The 20,245-nt window shown below is 31.9% G+C and overlaps 1 protein-coding gene across 1 annotated transcript in view; it reads left to right on the plus strand.

The window, feature by feature from the left end:
* Window positions 1-19,649, plus strand: part of LOC125071054 (nephrin-like) — a 115,333-nt gene extending 95,684 nt beyond the window's left edge. Inside the window, exons 9-17 of the mRNA XM_047681119.1 lie at window positions 9,980-10,116; window positions 14,846-15,005; window positions 15,610-15,767; window positions 15,946-16,105; window positions 16,886-17,043; window positions 17,353-17,548; window positions 17,680-17,857; window positions 18,004-18,182; window positions 18,579-19,649. Coding sequence (XP_047537075.1) covers window positions 9,980-10,116; window positions 14,846-15,005; window positions 15,610-15,767; window positions 15,946-16,105; window positions 16,886-17,043; window positions 17,353-17,548; window positions 17,680-17,857; window positions 18,004-18,182; window positions 18,579-18,670 — 1,418 coding nt within the window. The 3' untranslated portion in view covers window positions 18,671-19,649. The remainder of the gene's footprint in view (window positions 1-9,979; window positions 10,117-14,845; window positions 15,006-15,609; window positions 15,768-15,945; window positions 16,106-16,885; window positions 17,044-17,352; window positions 17,549-17,679; window positions 17,858-18,003; window positions 18,183-18,578) is intronic.
* The last annotated feature ends 596 nt before the right edge of the window (window positions 19,650-20,245 follow it).

Here is a 20,245-nt window from a genome sequence, read left to right on the forward strand (position 1 = left end):
TTTCGGTGCTTGCTTTTCTCCCGGAAATTCGGTCAGTAGCAATCAGCTATACTTTGTGTTTCCGTGATCAAATTTGAAGGGCGAGTGACCCAGTGTAACTACAGGCACAAGGGACATAAGTAATTAGTTAATGCAGATGTAAGAAATGGTTAAAATTTCTTATGGTGCCAGTGTCTTTTGGCGATGGTAACCACTTGCCATCAGCCGGTCCATTTGGCCGACCCCTTATCTATTTAACGCTTCAGCAATCCACGTGGTGAAACAATCAGACAATTTCTTTTCATGTACGTTGCCCCGATCCTTAATAAATGGGATAGGTTTAAACATATGATGATTGAAGATCCTTTTTTAAAGATATTTTTATACATGAACACAATTATACTGTAAGGACAGTAACTTAATTATGAAATGTATTACAAAGAACTTTCGATAGGAATATTTTCTTAAATTAGACCGTAAATAGAAACTCGTCAGACGACATTTAATTCCACGTTTCGTTCCAATTTTAATTACAATCGTTTGTCAATATAGTCAATGTATATCTGTACAACAGAAACAATTAAAATACCACTTTAGATTGTCATTTTCGTTACCTCTCTACTAAACGAAACTAAACAAAATTGATTAAATTTTGTACAGTTTTACACTCAAATTTTTATATCATAAAAACCTATTAGAAAAAAGCTCATTTGTAAAGTCATTATTATTATATGTATTTAATTTTTTGTGGCAATCGACACTATAGTAATATATATACTAACCTTATTGTTTCCGATAGTGACAGGAAGGCTGGTTCATTTTTGCCCAGAGCAGAATTGCGATTTAACTGGAAAAAACTGCTATCATTCTTGCCAGCATTCCACGCAGTCAAGATTTTTTAAGTAACTATTTTAAATTCCTATTAGTATATAGTTAAGGCCTCGATGTTAATAAATCTTAAATATTATATGAACGATTTTATATATTTCGTTGATAATAATAATGTTGTTAATATAAAAATATATGTTAAAGTTTCTGTTATTGGATGTAATAAGATGGAATCACGCTCGATCGGCTCAACGGAATCTAGTGCGGCATAAAAGTCGATTATGTTATGGAATATACCTAGAGGCATATATATTATATCTAATAAAAATATTCTATATTATAAAATCGATATTAAACTAAACGAAAATCAACAAAAAAGTAAATATTTCTTTACTTTATGGAAATAAATATTTTCCATCAAAATTTCCAAATCAAACCAGTTGTGCCTAAAATATTATGAGATATTTAAAAAAAAACGTTTCAATAATACACGGACGACTGTATACATGCCTTGCAGTTTAGTTTGGCTTTAGTGTTTTAATACACTTATTATACGATATTTCAATGCTGGTTAAAACTGAAAATGAGCTTATAAAATCTCAAACTATACACGGTATTTCAAAAATGGTTTTAAAAACTGAAGTAATAGTGTTACCAACATAATGTCCCCGATAGCAGAAGTGGATGCTGGCAGCTCAGGCGCCGGAACAACGCTATCTATGTACTGCGCTTTTGATATATTGTCGCCTGGTTTTTAGAAAGTATGTTCTGATGCTATCATTTATGTATAACCCATCAACAATGAAAATACTAGAATTATTGCATACATTTTATTTTGGCCCAGTTGTTATAAAACTTGTCCTTAGTAACTTAGTTACCAAGGTTGGTGGCGCTTGGGCGATGTAAGGAATGGTTAATTTTTTTAACAGCAACATTATCTGTGGGTGATAGTGACCACTTACCATCCAGTGGACCATTTGCTCGTCCACGAATTTTTGTCATATAAAAGAGAATTAGCCAATCAGAATTAACTTTTTAAAGACCTTATTTATCGTTATTATTCAATAAGTAAGAAAAAACATTGTGCGGAAACCTGTTTATACCAAATGAAAATCTACCATAATCATGTCTATCACCACGTATTGGAATGATGAAAAATTCCAACAACATTTATATTATTAGAGATAAATTTCCTAAAATTTGCTTAATTTAAAAGGTTCTTATTAATCAATCTTACTCAAAATGAATAGGCTTAGATCGCATCTCCAGAAAACTGAATTAAGTTTTAAACAATCTTATAATCAAATTAATCACTTAACTGGAATTGTAAATAATCTCACAATATATACACTTACGGAACGAACTTTTTTGGGTTAAATTTAGTATCTATCTTTTATAAGATCAGATAAAAGTTTGCCAGAATGGTATACGACTATAACCCATAGGGATACGTTGTTACGTTCTCTTTTGTCTGTTGTTCTCAAACTATTTACATAAAAAAAAAAAAACTTAAGAGTTCATCGTCAATTTCCTAAATTGATTCATCTAAACTTTCCAAATTTGGTAACCATAACTTGACAACTCCGAAACGTGACGTGGAACACTTGTGTCAGGGAACTTTCTAGGAGTTTATCTCATCAAGTTTAAATATTATCGTGAGCTGTCAACTGGGTTTATTGCGGAACGGTCCCTTAAGGGAATCACGAGGCATATGTTTACAACCGAAGTTTTTGTTGTTTATGTAATTGTAACTTTTAAATTAAAATTGACGCAAAGACATAACAATGCTCCTACGTATTGCTTTATTAATAACGTAACGTCTGTTTGGTTTTAACTATCGAAAATTTAACTTTTTAAATTAACCTATTTATATAAAAATATTATAAACAAATTTTACGCAGTTTAGTTTTATGTACGTAATATTCGTTTAGTAGTTTTTTTTTTATTTAGGTTTATGATTGAACACAAGATTATTCTTGTATTCGTTTGTTTTATTAAAACACCTTTATTATAAGTAACACGAAACTTGTATGTTATGAAATCAGAAGAAAATAAACAGACACATACATAGTATGAGACATCAACTTATTGAGCTATAAAATATACGAAACGTCCGTACTCAGCCACGGCAGACGTTCAATCAAAAGAGACTAGGGCAATACTCGGTACATATTTCAGTGCAAGTGTGTGCGTAAATAAAATTGAACACTCCATATAATATTAGGAATCCAGCTGATGTCTCAAACTATAAGTACAAATTGATTTCCAAACGCAACGAATTAGTTTTAATTAATTCTAAGGCATGCTATATATTTAAATAGCAATTTTTTGACGTATTTTGTAATTGGAATTGTGTAAAAAAACTATGAAATTTTTTGTCAGTAGAATCTACATAGCAGTAGATTTACATTTAATATAATCCTACTATAAATCGATTGATAATGAGCAAAAGCCTTTTCGAAAAAACGATGTTATGATTTTTGATTCAAACATAATTTCTTCCATAATTGAGTATTTGAATATCTGAATTATAATTGTAAGAGTTTCCAGTGAAACAGACCTTAACAATAATACTTTAATAGAACTTAAATAAGATTTTTTTAATATAGTCAGATAAAAATAAGTAATAAAAGAGAATACAAAATCAAAAACGAATACGAATTCCAGATAGTAGGAACAGACGTGTTTTTTTGTCAATACGTCCATTATTCATAATATTTAAAGTTACAGCACTTTTTTGCTGCCTATAATATCCACGCGCTCCAGCTTTTGGTTTATAATCCGAGATATTGTGCATTTATTAAGGTAGATAAAACACGGTTTTATTGAAAATTTATTACGACTGAATTGATAGTAAAAAGGGTGCAGCTGCACGCAAAACTTAAAGTGGTACAAAATCTTTAAGTAGATTGGAATTATGAGTGGTTTCAGCTCCTAAATTTTTTATGCTCATGTCCTTTAAATAGGAGCAAGTTATATATATTTTTCTTAAAATAAAGGCAGTAGCACTAAGTCACCTAGACACCACTGCACCACATATACGTTGGTACTTTAAGAAGTATTAGTCAGACCTCATATCACTAATACCATCACAAACATTAAGATTATGTCCCTTGTGTCATTGTTACACGGTAACCTCACCCTTTGAATTAGAATACAACAATTCTAATCATTGCTTTTTGATGGTAGAATATTGTATGTAGATTAGTACATGGTATCCACCTAGACGGGCTTGCACAAAGCCCTAAAGTAAATGACTGATTATTTATTAATAATTCCTATCGAATAGTGGATACTGTATTAGTTTAAGATTTAAAAAAAAAGTAGAAATACATACTTGCGTCACAATATATTTAGAACTATGTTATATATTTTCACAATATCATTTAACACTTTGATAGAATCAGTGATAATCATTGAATGTACACGAGAAGTAAGGATAAGCTTATAACGCCAAGTCTCCGACTCCGCAAAGTCAATAAATCCTTCTTGGAGCAGGTATCCGTTTCTTTAAAAAATGTTCTCAGGAATTCTGAGAAAAAAATATTTATTAATAAACTATAAATATGCTAACCTTAATAATAAATATGGAAAAAATCGGTAATAAGAAACACAATTTGATGATAACTGAAGGAAGATATCAGAGAAATAATTAACATAACATGCAAATTGATAATAGACATTCACAATATAATCAGTAAAGTTGGTTCACACGATAATTTGACATCGCAATAACTTCTTTCAGAGAGTCGTGTGTAGGCGCCTTAATCCTTATTTAAGTTTTTAATATACACATGGTTGTACGTTTTGCATCTCACTGTAACGAGATTTTATGCGTCGTGACTTAAATCCGGGGAGGGTATTATATGTTTTGCTCTGAAAACTTCCATGCAATTTTCTCGCGGGTCTTTTTGGAAGATTGTGTCAACAGTAATTTTGTTAAACAACTTTATGGTTTTAAAGCCAAGTTTAGGGACATTCTGTTTTCAGTGGATGTTCTTTATGGTAACCACTCATTTCCCATTACAGTCTCTGTTCTAGATAGTTTTTAACTTTAATACAGTTTTTAAATAACACTTTTAAACGTGTATTTTGTTACACTCGAAGTGGATTATTGTTATATAACAAAAAATAAGGAAACATAATTTAAGGAATCTTTAAAATATATTGTTTGGTCATGACATCGACCACATCACCTGATCAAGACGAGATGAATTATATAAATTTGAAAATTTAGTTAATTAATTTCTTCTTTCATAAATTGAGTTTTATGGATTGATTCAGATCTAGACACGCGGTAGCGTGTCAGCCAAGTTCTAGTATAGCAGAACTGGCGTGCAGCACCGTGTGTAATATTACACGAACCATTTGGAGCTACTTTTGACCTCCTCATAACTCAAAAACTATTTGACATAAATGTGTCAAATTTGGCTCATATATTAAGACTCGCGAGATACATATGTGTTCCAAATTTCATAAACGCATCTCAAATGGTTATTTAGATATTAACGTCTAAAAATCGTCATTTTTATCACTGACTGACCTATAGATCAAAACTATATCCTACTTCCAGGTGACCTAGAAAGTTCAAATTTGGCATGCAGGTAGATAATTAGGCCAATATAAAGGAAAAAATCTGAAACTGGTAATTTTTTATCATTTTATTATAATTTTTCATTTTATTGGGTCTATAGGAACACTTATATACTTAGTTCCTGTAATAACTGTAATAATAAAAAAATGATGTAAGAACCAGCAATCAAAACTTATGACAGCCGGTCTTTAAGTGGATTTTAAGGTCTTCACGTGAATATATAACAAGTTGAATACCACCCTTAAGTTTTTTAAATCCAAATATTTCCGTTTTAGTACTTATGAGTATAGCCGACTTTCGTATTTATTACGTTATTAAATAGCATTTAGCGCACATCAATGGTGCCAAATAATTATACTTAAAATAAAATAATAATAGGCATTTCGGTACACGGCGCGCGACGCGACGCCGGAGCAGCGGGTTAGGAGCGTTGCGATTAAACCTTAACGCGGACGTGTCTGAGCGAGTGGCAACCGCGCTCATAAGAATTATTTCAATGCCTTCCGATGGAAGCTGCCTAGTCTATTCGACTGCATATTTTTTGTTTGAGTATACTAGTATACAACAATAAAATAGGTTTCGTAAGACTGTAGTAGAGTATGTATATCGTAACAGGAATGATTTAAGTTTGTACTCTAGCGCTACAAACGGGGATCCTTATTGCTTGGAAGAACAGTATCGAGCAAGCATGCTGATGTCAGCAAAGGACTGGTGAATGGGTCCAATGGAAAAATAGAGAAGGTACATTGGGAACGTCGACAACAGCAATAGCGCACGTAAAATAACAATTCAATTTAAACATAATTTAATTTGCGAACTAGAAGTCAAAACCAAATTACAGATATTAAGTAATGTACATTTATGTTCAAAGGAAACTATTCTCTATTTGCTTAGCATATTCTACTACTATACACAAATCACAAGGCCTTCGCCTTGACGGTGCTCTTTTCGACATAGGCTCCTCTATATTAAGTAAAGAGCCGGCTTACGTTGGCCTCTCTAGAGTTAAAAACTTAGATGGAGTACATCTTATCAATTTAGGTCCAAGTCAAATCAAGACACAAGAGAGCTCTATTGTAGAGTACAACCGTCTGCGCACGTTATACCACCCCTACTTGGCCAAATTAAGTATAAACAGAAAACGCGTAAAAAAAATCCGGACACTGAATGGGCAATTCACTCGAACATTTCAGAGGTACCTACAAGAAAAATAAGAACGTATCAAAAAAAAAGACAATTATACCCCGTAAACATAAGAAAATAGAATAGTTTAACAAAAACCATTTGGTATTAATTTTGTTATTAATAAGTACCTACTAATAATTTATATACAAAAAGTAGTGATATCCCATCAAAAACATAAATGTAAAAATGAGAGCCAAGTTAAATATTATGATATATACCTTGGTTGTTGTCTTCAAAGACAAAAGAAGTGAGATCTAAATTTGTGCCAAGTTAAATAGTCCTTCCTGAAATTTACTTATAACTACATAAAATATCATTTCTTCTTATAACTTGGGGTAATATATTGTTGCCTAAGGTCTGACTTGGCTAGTTCTTATATGTTTATAAACACAACTTGTAGTTTGTGTTTAGAATTACAAATTATAACTCAGAACATCTAAGAAGAATGGATGTCAGCTCAGTATTGCTTAGTTAGTATATACGTACATTAAGAGCTGCGATGGTCCAGTCACTAGAAAACATGAATCTTAACCAGATATTGCGAGTTCATATCCAGACAAGTACCATTGAATATTTACGTGCTTAATTTGTGTTTATAATTCATTTGTAACAGGCTTAGAACTTACGAAGGCTATAATATAATTCGTATATGAGAACTAGCCAAGTCAGACCTTAGGCAACAATATATTACCCCAAGTTATAAGAAGAAATGATATTTTATGTAGTTATAAGTAAATTTCAGGAAGGACTATTTAACTTGGCACAAATTTAGATCTCACTTCTTTTGTCTTTGAAGACAACAACCAAGGTATATATCATAATATTTAACTTGGCTCTCATTTTTACATTTATGTTTTTGATGGGATAAACTTTAGTCAACATATTTCAACAACTAATCAAAACAAATGAATGTCGAAATTGAATAACAAAAAAGATTTATAGTCCAGTCGGAAAAAACGGGTCAGAAATGCAAATGAACCGAGAAAGCCAAATTTTTAACATTTCCCGTCGATATCTTAATAAAGGTTATAGATAAGTGGAAATTGCAAAGGATCATAATTGTAAATCGTAAAAAAAGCAATAAAAAAGCATCCCACAAAAATTTACGTATCTCTGCGGGGAACCGAGTTATTGTGAAAAATATAAATTTAACCCTTTTTTCAAGATGGCGGTAATCGAACAAGGCTTTTTTGGTCGACAATTTAAAGTTAAGCTTTTCTAGCCAATGCAATATCAAATATTTTTTGCCCAGTTCACCTTCATTTAATACATTTAATAACGATTCATGTAAATAGGCTTATATTCATTTCCATTTGTTTATCTAACACCAACGTACCGAATATTCAACCACCAATTATGCATTTCTTCTTAACATCCTTCTAAAAGAATAAGAATAATAATTATTTTTATTATAAATAACTATAATAAAAATTGCCTCAGTTTTTGTTATAGTTATTATATTATTTATCAAACAAGTCTATGACCAATGATGATTGGCAAAAATATATTTTAGAATTTTTTCAGGAGGCATTTATACTGATTATATATCTTTAAAATGACTGACTGAGAAACAACACACGGTCCATCTAACAATATGAATTTTTGCGCAAAAAAATCCTTACATTACAGGAGGGTTTTTCAAAATTTATTGCTTAACGTGGACGTATGTATGAAAATTTATCATTTCTGATGTTAGAAATGAGGAAATGGGTATTTGCGCTTATGTTTATGATTGAAAGACACCTGAAACCTTTCTGAAAATTCATCACCTAAAACATCAACGTAACATTTTTTTCCTCCAATTAATTATATATATATGTGCCAAAAGTTGTTCATAAAAACGTTTTTTTCTTGTCACATTACTGCACCTCTTGTTCATCTTCATCATGAATATCTAGACATTAATTTAGTAAGAAAAGATTTTTCAAGTAATAATAATAGACCAACCATTCGTTGATAAATTTACTTTTAATACAGTTTTCATCTTAAAAACACATTTAAGTAAAATACAGAAACAAAACTGTATTTATTGAACAGTGGAGTTTTTAATTTAACGCTGGATAAAATGGCTTGACATCTAGTTAGCGTTCCGTCGTGATCGCTGCCTCTTTTTTTCTCTCGCTAAACAACATTGAAGCAAAGATTACTAAAGTTTGTATTTATTTAAAATAGTTCTTTTGTTTAAATTGTATTTTAATCATTACTCGTTGTTTTATAAATGACAAATGTAAGTTAGCAAATGTCGCCTCTAAACAAAACATGTCACCATTCAAAAATATAACCATTCTATCTCTGCCCTGTCACTAAATATAAATGGCAGTCTGACGTCTGACGAGAGGTCACTCGCATATGTCAATAAAAACATGGCAACGCTACGCCAGCTAGTGATCAAAATTGGAGTTGTGAATTTAGGTGTTGGTACCTAAATGCAGTTTCGTACCTAAAAGTTTATGGAACTCACGTTCAAATATCAAGTTTTCAATTACTTCATCACAACAAATTTGAAGAGTTGTTTCATTGAGTATTAACATTATTTCTTGTTAGAAATTGTATACATAGTTTATAATAAATACGTTCAGGTAGTCCAGTTGGTGACTCTTCATTCGTTACCGTAGGTAGCAAGGTCGTATCGGGTATGCATGACTATTATGATACTAAATTTGTTTTTATAATTAGCGTATTTTAAAAGAAGTTTGGATTCGTAAACCGTGGCGGCAAACAGCATGACGCTCTCTTATACCGTCATGTCCCTTTGCCACTTCGAAGTTCGTAACGTGTCTTCTGTATTCTTTGTTGCATTATATAACATAATAATAATAAAAAAAACATAACAATTTTATTGGTGATAGAATTTTGTGCAAGCCCGTGTGGGTAGGTATTTCATTAGATATTCTACCGCCAAATAGCAAGACTTCTTAGTATTATTAAGATCTGGATATAAAAAAATGACTTCAATTTAAATTATCATTAAGTAGTTTAAATCTTTTTATAATTTGTGTCCGATTTTCATATGAGGACTATGTCCATTCACATAAATAAACTTACTGTTTAGAATAAGAATTAAATTATCCTAAGGATCTCGTAAGTAGAGAGAGCTGATTTTAGTATGCTATGTTTAAAATTATAAACTAAATTGGAAGAAGAATTAGAAGCTGCTGTCAATTTCCCCGTTCTTCTCTAAAATCTACATACCGATACTAACTTCAAATTAAGTCACATGAAATGTCAAAAGGAAGAGGTTTCTTTCACGCCTTTATAAATTTCCCGTGCCGTTTTTATGTGGGATTCTTAACTTGTAACACACATTGTGTAATTTGTATGTAACAGACTCTATATAACGTCTGTACGCGTAAATGGATTAGATTAACTGTTTTTTTTTATAATTGATTTTAGATCCTCCAGTTGCACAAATATCTTTGGTTGAACCGAAGGAACCACGCTTACTACGAGAAGATGAAGACGCTGTTCTGCTATGCTCATCATATGCCTCACCTCCATCGTACAACTTCACTTTCTATAAAGGAACTGAGGTAAACTAAGAAATTTCTTATTCTCTATCTATTTCTTACGCTTTAAATCGATTGGATAAATTTTACCTTTTTAATATTTTCTAACTATTTTTAACAAACATCGCTGAACTAAAATCGCATCGTGTAAGCTTGTTGTTAAGAACTATAAATTTGATCTTTATAAACTGGATCTTGGTAGGTAAAATTTTAAGGAAAATTTACAAATTTTCGGTTCTGATGCAGACAGGGTTCGGTCAGTCTTGCGGTCATTCCCATCGGATTCTGTCTGTCATAGACTAATGACCGGAGAGACAACAGATGCAGGATCAACGACTTCTCAAACTATGTGACAAAATGTTTCTTGACAGGAAAATGCAAGACATTCTATTGGCTCCACCAGAAATTTGAACCTAAGATATTTAGACCAGCTTTTTATGCTACGTAGAACTTCTTTAATAAAAGTACAATACCTAACAAAAATAAAACGTAGAAAAAAAAAATCGATTAAATATTTTACTTACATGGAAAAACTTCAAATAACTTTCTTCTTATGTATAAATTTAAAAATTCTTCAACACACATTACTTCAATACATAGAGCCCTTTAGAACTAAACCTTTTATTCGTAGCAGAATCTGCTCTCAAAAACTGGTTAAAACTTAGTACATTAAAAGACGATAATGATACTTTTAGTATATAAAACAAAAGTTTTATTGAAAAACTTGCATCAAGACGTTAATAAAAACACTGCGGTTAATAGGAAAATTTATAGGGATAATTATTTAACTAGTTAAAGGCAGCCCCTTCGGGTATAATGAAGTTTATTTTGGTCCAAACATTGGTTGCTGTAACTCCTATATGTATTGCGGCAAGAAACTTGTTGATCATTGGTGACGAATTCTTCTTCGAATTCATATTAATAATTAGGAGTTCAGTAGAAATTATTTGATAAAATCGCAACTACCTTTGATAGAATTTATTCATAAATAGACTATCAATAAGGTCATTTGAAGAGTTGTTTTCGAGTCTGAGGTATTTATTTTAGAAACTATGTCAGATTTCTGATCGTCATCAATAAGAAAATGTAAACCATCTATATTATCACGTAGTTGATCGTCAGGCGGCATAAAAAGTAGCCTATGTCCTTCCTTAGGATTCAAACTCAAACTCAAACTCAAATTCCTTTATTCAATATAGAAGCATTATACTTACTTATTGATAGTCAAATTAAACACTACCACCGGTTCGGAAAAAGAAACACCCTGACCCGAGAGGAACCGGTGAAAGAAACTCAGCGGGTCTTTTTTTTTGTCAATCTAATTAAGTATATATATTGAATATGTATAGAAATAGGTTCAAGGTTGCTTCGCTAAAACCGGTTCAGTAGTTTACTGGTGAAAGAGAAACAGACAGAGACAGAGACAGAGAGAGTTACTTTCGCGTTTATTATATTAGTATAGAAGTATAGAGTAATATTTTATTTTTATATAATAATTGGCAAAGATACGGATATAAAATATTAAAATTACATTAAGGTTATTTATAAATCTACAAATACTTTGCTTAATTTGCACCAACAATTCATAAGCTATATAATAATTTCTAATATTAAATATATGTAAATTTCTCACTGCTAGACTAAGGCCTCCACTCCCTTTGAGGAGAAGGTTTGGAGCATATTCCACCATGCTGCCCCAATATGGGTTGGTGGAATACACATGTGGCATAATTTTCTTGAAATTAGACACATGCAGGTCTCCTCGTGTTTTTTCCTTCACCGCCCAGCACGAGATGAATGATAAACACAATGATAAACACAAATTGAGCACTTGAAAATTCAGTGGTGCTTGCCTGGGTTTAAACCCGAAATCATCGGTTAAGATGCACGCGTTCTAAACACTTGGCCATCTCGGCTCTTTTTCCTCATCAATCTTTGTATATTAAAATTTACAGTCGCTTCTGAGATCAGTATAAAAATGTATTACGTCATAATCATACATTACAAATTTAAACATGACTGTATTTTTAGATGTTGAAAAAGAGTAACTACGTGATAGAATCTACATTCCAAACCGGTGGTAGCTATTCTTTAAATAGTTTGTTAAATGACGATTCAAAGGTGCTTGTAAAAGCCTACTTGAATAAAGTATATTTTGATTTTTGATTTTAATATATATTTGAAAATAAAATATAATCGAACCAATTCACAACATACCACTGTTAGATTAAAACACTTCAAACGGATTAGCGTCTCACGGGCTAATCTTAACACTCCAAGAAAGTTAAATGTGTTCATTCTATTTTAAACAAATGATTTTCATATTTTCCACCCCACACTATAACCACTATCACGGCTTAAAAGGGCTTTTCACGCAAATTGAAACTTAAGTCGATCGAACTCCACGTAATTCTCATGTAGCGTGACGCCACACGCTTAATGAGCCTTTAATTAATACTTTGTGAAAATTCAATTTGTTATTTGCAAGTAAAGAAATAACTTTATAATAGTTCCATTAAAACTCCCAGCCGTGTGAAATTAGTTTTTCAACGATGTAAATCACATTACGATTTATGTGAACTAGCTATGCAAGCAATTTCAACCGTGTGGAACACGATAGAATGCAATATGAACGACTCAATTTCATATTTTATACATTCGTGAAAAATAATGGCTTTAAAAGTTACATCGGATCTTTGTTCTCATTATACCGCTTCGAAAATATATAAAGTTGATGTTGGGAGTGTAACAGTTTTGTACTTTCAACCCCATCCTCCTCACGAGCTCAATAATGCGGTGCTATTATGTAAGAACAAACTCAAAACTCACCTTATAATACGATCGTTATCTGTTAGAAAGTCGCGAGCGATATTAACTGCAATAATTATTATATCGCTCTAAGTCGTTTATATTTCGCGAGACACGAAGTGAGTTCTAATTGTGTAACAATGCTGAAATTTATATTTAACATAAACATAATACCTCTCGATCAAATCGATTAACGATAGTCTTGGCGAATGCTTCTCGATGGTAACGAATAGTTCTATAATAAGTGAAGGCATTTCCAAGCGTTTCAGAATCCTTTGTTCCTACGTTGATTTTCTGCCACCATTGCGAATACGCTTAACTCTTTTGAACTCAGTCCAACTCGTCCCGATCCATACTTCTAGACGTCGATAAGAATGGAGGTCGGATGGAATCAGTCGGTCACGTAAATTACGATGTATTTTCTAAGTAAAACTTAAGTAGAACCTAAACTGGCATAATACTCACTTATGAATATTTTATAGTTATTTGTTATTATTTTATCTATCTATTTTTTTATTTAAAGATAATAATTTTATGAACAAATTAAAGTCGTCTTTTGTTTCTAATTATTAAAATAAATATTATTACACGTTGAAATGCATTTAATTAACTTTAAAACACAGCGTATTACATAATAAATCACAGTTTATTTGTAGTAACAAAATTCTTTGATTAAACTTTCCACGACCGCAACGAATATGTAATTGGCGGTTTTTACTGTATAGAGTTTTAGATGAAGTTTCATATTAGTAAGTTTTTAGAATGCGCAACAGAATTTTTAATTATTCTCTTTTATTCTTTATTTAAAATTTTATTAAGAGTATGCTCCGACATAACACAAAATTTTTTTTGAACATACATGCATCGACAAGTCTTAATGATAAATTATGTTTGTTTTTAATTTACATTTATATTATTATGACTTCGTTCTATATTTAAATATGACTCGTTGATCCAGTCATTAGAATATCAGAATTTGATCAGAAATTGTTAGTCTAATGTTGGGTCAATAAATTCGCATTAAGAGCCCCATGTTAGGAAGTCAGCAACATTACACCGTATTACCCGTGTCTGGGTAAGCCGAGATGGCCCAGTGGTTAGAACGCGTGCATCTTAACCGATGATTTCGCGTTCAATCCCAGGCAGGCACCACTGAAATTTCATGTGCTTAATTTGTGTTTATAATTCATCTCGTGCTCGGCGGTGAAGGAAAACATCGTGAGGAAACCTGCAAGTGTCTAATTTGAACGAAATTCAGCCACATGTGTATTCCGCCAACCCGCATTCGAGCAGCGTGGTGGAATATGCTCCGAAAACCTTCTCCTCAAAGGGAGAGGAGGCCTTTATCCCAGCAGTGGGACATTTATGGGCTGCTAATAATGTAATGTCTGGGTAAGAGCGATAAGTCGCTGATCCTGCACCTCAATTCTTTTCAGTAACAGGATAGTACCGTGCCGTGCTTTTGACATGGAATTTTGAATATATCCAAAATTCAACTTAGAGAGAGAAACTAACTTTTTTCATTAGTTTAAAAGTATTGGTAGATTTAAAATATCTTTGTGGATTGTATAGTCGACCTCCATGGTCGAGTAGTGTGTACACCGGTTTTCATTTGTACGCCACTCCGAGGTCCCGGGTTCGATTCCCGGCCGAGTCGATGTAGAAAAAGTTCATTACTTTTCTATGTTGTCTTGGGTCTGGGTATTTGTTTTACCGTCGTTACTACTACTTACGAGGACATTGGGATTAGAGTATCAGATTTATAATATCCATAGGGCACTAAAATTTGTATCTGAGTTCTTCTCGAGCTCGTTCTTTAAGTAATTTCTATAATTTTTTATTTAATACGGCAACTAGAAATACTTAAAAATAAAATTGCCGCAAAAATATTCGTATTTAGTTTAATATAGGTGATGTTATTAAATAATGTCTTCTCATTGATTAGGATCACCTGATTCGTGATGACCCTATAGGAGGCATATCCGTGGAAGGCGACAAGTTAATTTTACGAGGTCTAAGAAGACATCACGCTGCGAGATACAGGTGCAGAGCTTGGAATTCCGAAGGAAGTGGATTGAGCGAACCGCTCACCTTCAATGTTTTATGTGAGTATTTAAATTTTGGTGCTCTTAAACTGTCTATCATTGTATGAATTATTTTCATTTTTACTGTTATAATTACCGTTTTTTTTTATATGCTGGATATGAATGTGCTTCTATGAAAGAGTATTAGGATCAGTTCCCTTTATTCTTGTTCTTATTATGTTAAATTTGATTGAATGGGAAAAGAGTAGTAGTCATAATTTGAAAATTATTTTCTTTCTAATATAATATTTTTCGTAATCATTTAATTTTGAAAAAAAAGGAAAATCTCATTTTATCGTCATGCTGAACATGATTACCGTTTGCATTTAAATTTTTTCCGACAATTTATTTCTCACTTAACTATCAATTTGTTAAATAAACTTTACTAAGGCTTTCCATCAATTTAATTAAGTCGATTTAATAGCGCTGGTTCAATCGAAAAAGTTTTATAGTTTGGACAAGTTTTTTATCTACTCTTAGCTTTAGATAGGCGACTATAACGACTAACTTTACCTTTTCCAACTAGATAATTAGTTATTTTAAAATAAATTACTTAAGCTTCCAAAAAAATACGATGTTTTACAAGTGGAATTGTATAAATTGTCTAAATAAAGATTTCTCCTAGCCCGGCCAGAATGTTCCGCTGGTAGCGTAGTGCAGCAGTTAGCAGGGGCGCCTGGTGGTGAAGTTAGAGCAAGATGCTCCGTATCCGCACCTTCTGCTAATGATGCTGGTCCACTGAGATTCTATTGGACTTATAATGGGACAAAGGATGTTTTGCCAGTAAGATTATTTTTTATGTATTTAGCGGTATATTATAATTAAATACAATTACGATAATTATGAAAAAAAATATATTTGAACAAAATAAATGACCTCAAAATAAGGTCATTAGTTATTACTTTAATTAAAGGGAATTTATCTATAACTAATATATTAACAATTTTTAAACTTGTGTTAGATACCTGCATCGAACGTTACTGTTATGGGTGCTACCAGTACAGTCATTCATGGTCTGCCGTCCTTAGATGATGAAGAAGATTTAGGCTGGCTTGCTTGTTGGGCCAGTAACGATATTGGGAACCAGAGGGAACCTTGTCTGTTTAGAATAATGCCTGCAGGTGTGCTTGAAATATGCTTATCGTTTTTATTTTTTATTTACTATGTAATATTTAGATCTTAGATGATCCGATAGATGAAACAGTCCCGTATCTAAACGTAAGTAAAGCCAATACATTTTTATAATTATCTTTAAAGTAGAGCAACATGGAGTAATTAATAATATTTACTATAACATTACATTAAATTTTACATTAGCAGCCTGTAAATTTATCTCTGCTGGGCTAAGGCCTGCTCTCCCTTTCAGGTGAAGGTTTGGAGCATATTACACCACAATGCTCCAATGCAGGTTGCATCACAGTGTGGTCGAATACACATGTGGCAGAATTTCGTTGAAATTAGACACATGCAGGTTTCTTCACGATGTTTTCCTTCACCGCCGAGCACGAGATGAATTATAAACACAAATTAAGCACATTAAAATTCAGTAGTGCCTGCATGGGTTTGAACCCGAAATCATCGGTTAAGATGCACGCGTTCTGACCACTGGGCCATCTCGCTTTACTGTAAACCTAAGAATAAAACATTTTTCGAAATTTTAGGTTTCTTTTTATTTAATTACCACAATGTAAATTAAAAGTATCCTTCCTTAAAGAAAAATCTTTCCTTAAAATATTATATATTGTTTTCGTTTAATTTTGTTCATTTACATGGCGTGATCATCAATTTTAATTGGTACATGCTGGTATATAACAATTTAAAAATTAACTATTTAAATAAAAGCTAATCTTCTTATGTTAATTTATTGTATGAGTTTGGTAAACATCTTTAAAATTTATCAGCACTTCCTGAGGCTCCCAGTAACTGCGCGATTGAAGACGAGTTTCTTCAATGCGAGCCAGGTCACGACGGTGGTTTACCGCAACGGTTCATACTCGAGGCGTTGGAGGTACGCCACCATGATACTGTGCAAGGGGACGAGTCCACCATGAACGATCAGGTGAGGTGGTGGTATTGCAGGCTCCATAAATTATTTTGATATAACTACATCGCTTATACTAAGTCATCTTTAACCTTGCATATAAAATAATTCCTATTTATTGGTTCTAATAAAACATACGAGGCATATTATGTACGCAAAAAAAGGAAAATATGTTTTTGAAGTAATAATAAATTTTGTATGAAATGCTTGTTAATTCTCACAGATCAGCTGAATATGAAATGACTAAAACATAATTTTGGTTTTTGATGCTTTGATAAAAGTTAATAATTCAAGTTAAAAACGTATCCTGTACTTTAATTATTTTAGGGCATTTCTGGAAGAGGTCTATCAGAAGCTGTGTATAGAGCTAGCAACGATGTGACACCTCAGTTCGCTCTTGACGCTCTGTCACCGGGGCGGTATACATTCCTCGTTTATTCAGAAACACCTCGTGGAAGATCTCAGCGGCCAGCTGCTTTGCACAGTATTTCCATACGAACACCTAATGATTTGGACACACCAGGTAATGAAAATTTGTTATATTTTTACCAATTTTCAGTACATCAAATTAATCTTATATATATGTAATTCTATTAATAAAAACATCACTCAGGTAAGAACGTCAATAAAATGTTACAACATTTATTTTATTAGGTTCACTGCAAACAATGACGCCTTCGCCACCACAGCCACCATCGAGTGATAACAGTATGGCACTCTTAATAGGAGCTTCTTTAGCATTAGTGCTACTTACCGTACTTACCACACTTTGCGTCACAATTGTTATTATGTGCAAGAAGAGACAACAACCACAAAGAGATCCTGAACAGAAGTAAGAATAAAATATTTCTATTAATTATATTTTAATTCTTGAAAGAAATATTATTCAATTAAATATTGCAACTGGGCTTAAAATTGTAGATTATGTACAATCATTGTCAATTTATGATTAGTGCTTGATTTTTGTTTTCTTCTCAGTACTATTCTACGAAGAAGTGTTGGCGTGTCTATGTATAGTGGGTCATCTATATCACCAAGTGTTGTACCAACAGTCGTCGTTAGAGGTCATAGAGGATCAAGAGTGTTGGCCGCTAGATGGTCGGGAGTTATTGATGATACACCGCTCGCTGTACTGGCATTAGATACGAGACCTCATGGTATAAATCGTTATTTTAAATTTCAATTTATTTACACCAAAAAAAATAAAGATTACAGCATGTGACGTCAAGTAAATTTCGTAATGTAACATTTGCCATAACAGTTATTTCAAACAATACATGACATTAATACATTTTCAGATAACTTAAATATTATCGATAGGCAATTTTTAATTCGAGCAAGCTTATTATTTAAACATCATTAATATAAATAATAATTATAAATCAAGAAATATAATATATTTTAAAAGATAATATGACAGTTATCTAAGTCTAAAGGTGGCTTATAACGCCTAACATAAAATTATTAAACCTAACATGAACATGACCTAAATATACAGAAAAAGTAAAAATAGATTAACAGTAGCAGTAATATAAAATTTGTTTATTTCTCAGCCGATACGGACTCAGGACACAGCGATGGTGAATTACTAGAAACAGACTTGACAAGGAATTTTGGCAACATGGAAACACAAACAGATACATAAATACTTATCAATGATGTACATTTGGAAGAAATTAAATCGTTTTAAAATTCAAAGGCATTAGGTGTTCCTTCGAAATTTGAACCACCGAATCAAGCGTTGGCATTGGATTTGTAACTTGATATAATGATATAAATGAATGGATATTTGTAAGGTTTGACTAGGAATTAATTATCATATTTAAATTGTTGAGAAGATGATTATAAATAATGATCGTAATAACAAACTTAAAATATCGATGAATTATTGTGATGTGCTGCATGCAGTATTATGTATTAGTGATAATTATTTAAGATTGAGTGCTATTTATATTGTATTGAGAAAATATAGGCGTTACATTTCACACAACAACTATATACACAATGGAATAAATAAAAATCAAAATTTAAAATACTTTCGGTGCAAACCATGTCCGCAAGGAATGGCGACAAGAATGCTATCAGTCTTTTCATTTTGAATCGCAAATCCGATCTGGATGACCAATGAACCAGCCCACAGTCATCAAAAGAGGCTACAACGTGGAATGTCATATTTAATCAAACTATCTGCACTATTACTTCAAGTTTAAAGAAAAAAACAATATTGCCAATAAGAAACAAAACTGTAACCATATTAAACATATCAAAGAATAATTACTTTATCGACTACGGGTATTATTGTAGACAGTTTTTAACTTTATTTCAGTGTATTCTGTTAGTAGTAAGTTTATTTTTATTAAACTCACCGATAGTAGCTTTACAACAGTTTATTTCATTGATCAAAGAGCGGTTGTATATAATTCGCTTAAAATAAAAATGCTATAAAGATATCGTAGGAGTCATGACTTAACTTTTTCATTTATCCGACCCACTTATTTCATAATTACCAGACCTACAAAATATTTAATAACAACGATTATTTATTAATTATACATAGTATAAGATTTTATGTTTACCAAGGAATAATGAAAGTAATAGATAATTTTTAAATAGTTCGAAAATGTCGCAAGTGAACCTGAAACATATATTGTATATTTATGATATGTTTTATGAATATATGTAAATGTCACATTGTATGTTTACGTTTTAGTATGACATTGTTTCAAAGGCCAGCAATGAAATAAACTCTATATTTTTATATTAGTTTTTTATTTCTTTTCCCATATCATCCTAAATGCTAAATTTGTATACCTAAATTTTGCCTGTCTAGGTCATTAACAATAATTCTTCTACTAAACAGTAACATAGCCCTCACGTTTGATGAATGAGAGGTTCAGGATAATTACAGACAAACACATAGCATCATTACCTTTACTCGAATACAAATGAATATTAGAAACACGAACAAACAGAACTATATTGACGTTCCTCTATAATTAATATTAAAACAACACCTTTATAATTAAAATGTACACGAAATAATAAATTGATGACAATCCTTTTATCATCAAATGTACCAGAAATTTTAAGCTATTTTTATTGATGACGATTACAATAGCTCTCGAACGAGACGTTCCCGTGACGTTAATTGAACATAACTTATACATTATTGTAATGTGTAATGATTTGGCACAAAATTCACATAATACGTATTGGCTGC

The sequence above is a fragment of the Vanessa atalanta genome, chromosome 18 (genome assembly GCF_905147765.1).
Source record: "Vanessa atalanta chromosome 18, ilVanAtal1.2, whole genome shotgun sequence".
Classification (NCBI taxonomy): domain Eukaryota; kingdom Metazoa; phylum Arthropoda; class Insecta; order Lepidoptera; family Nymphalidae; genus Vanessa; species Vanessa atalanta.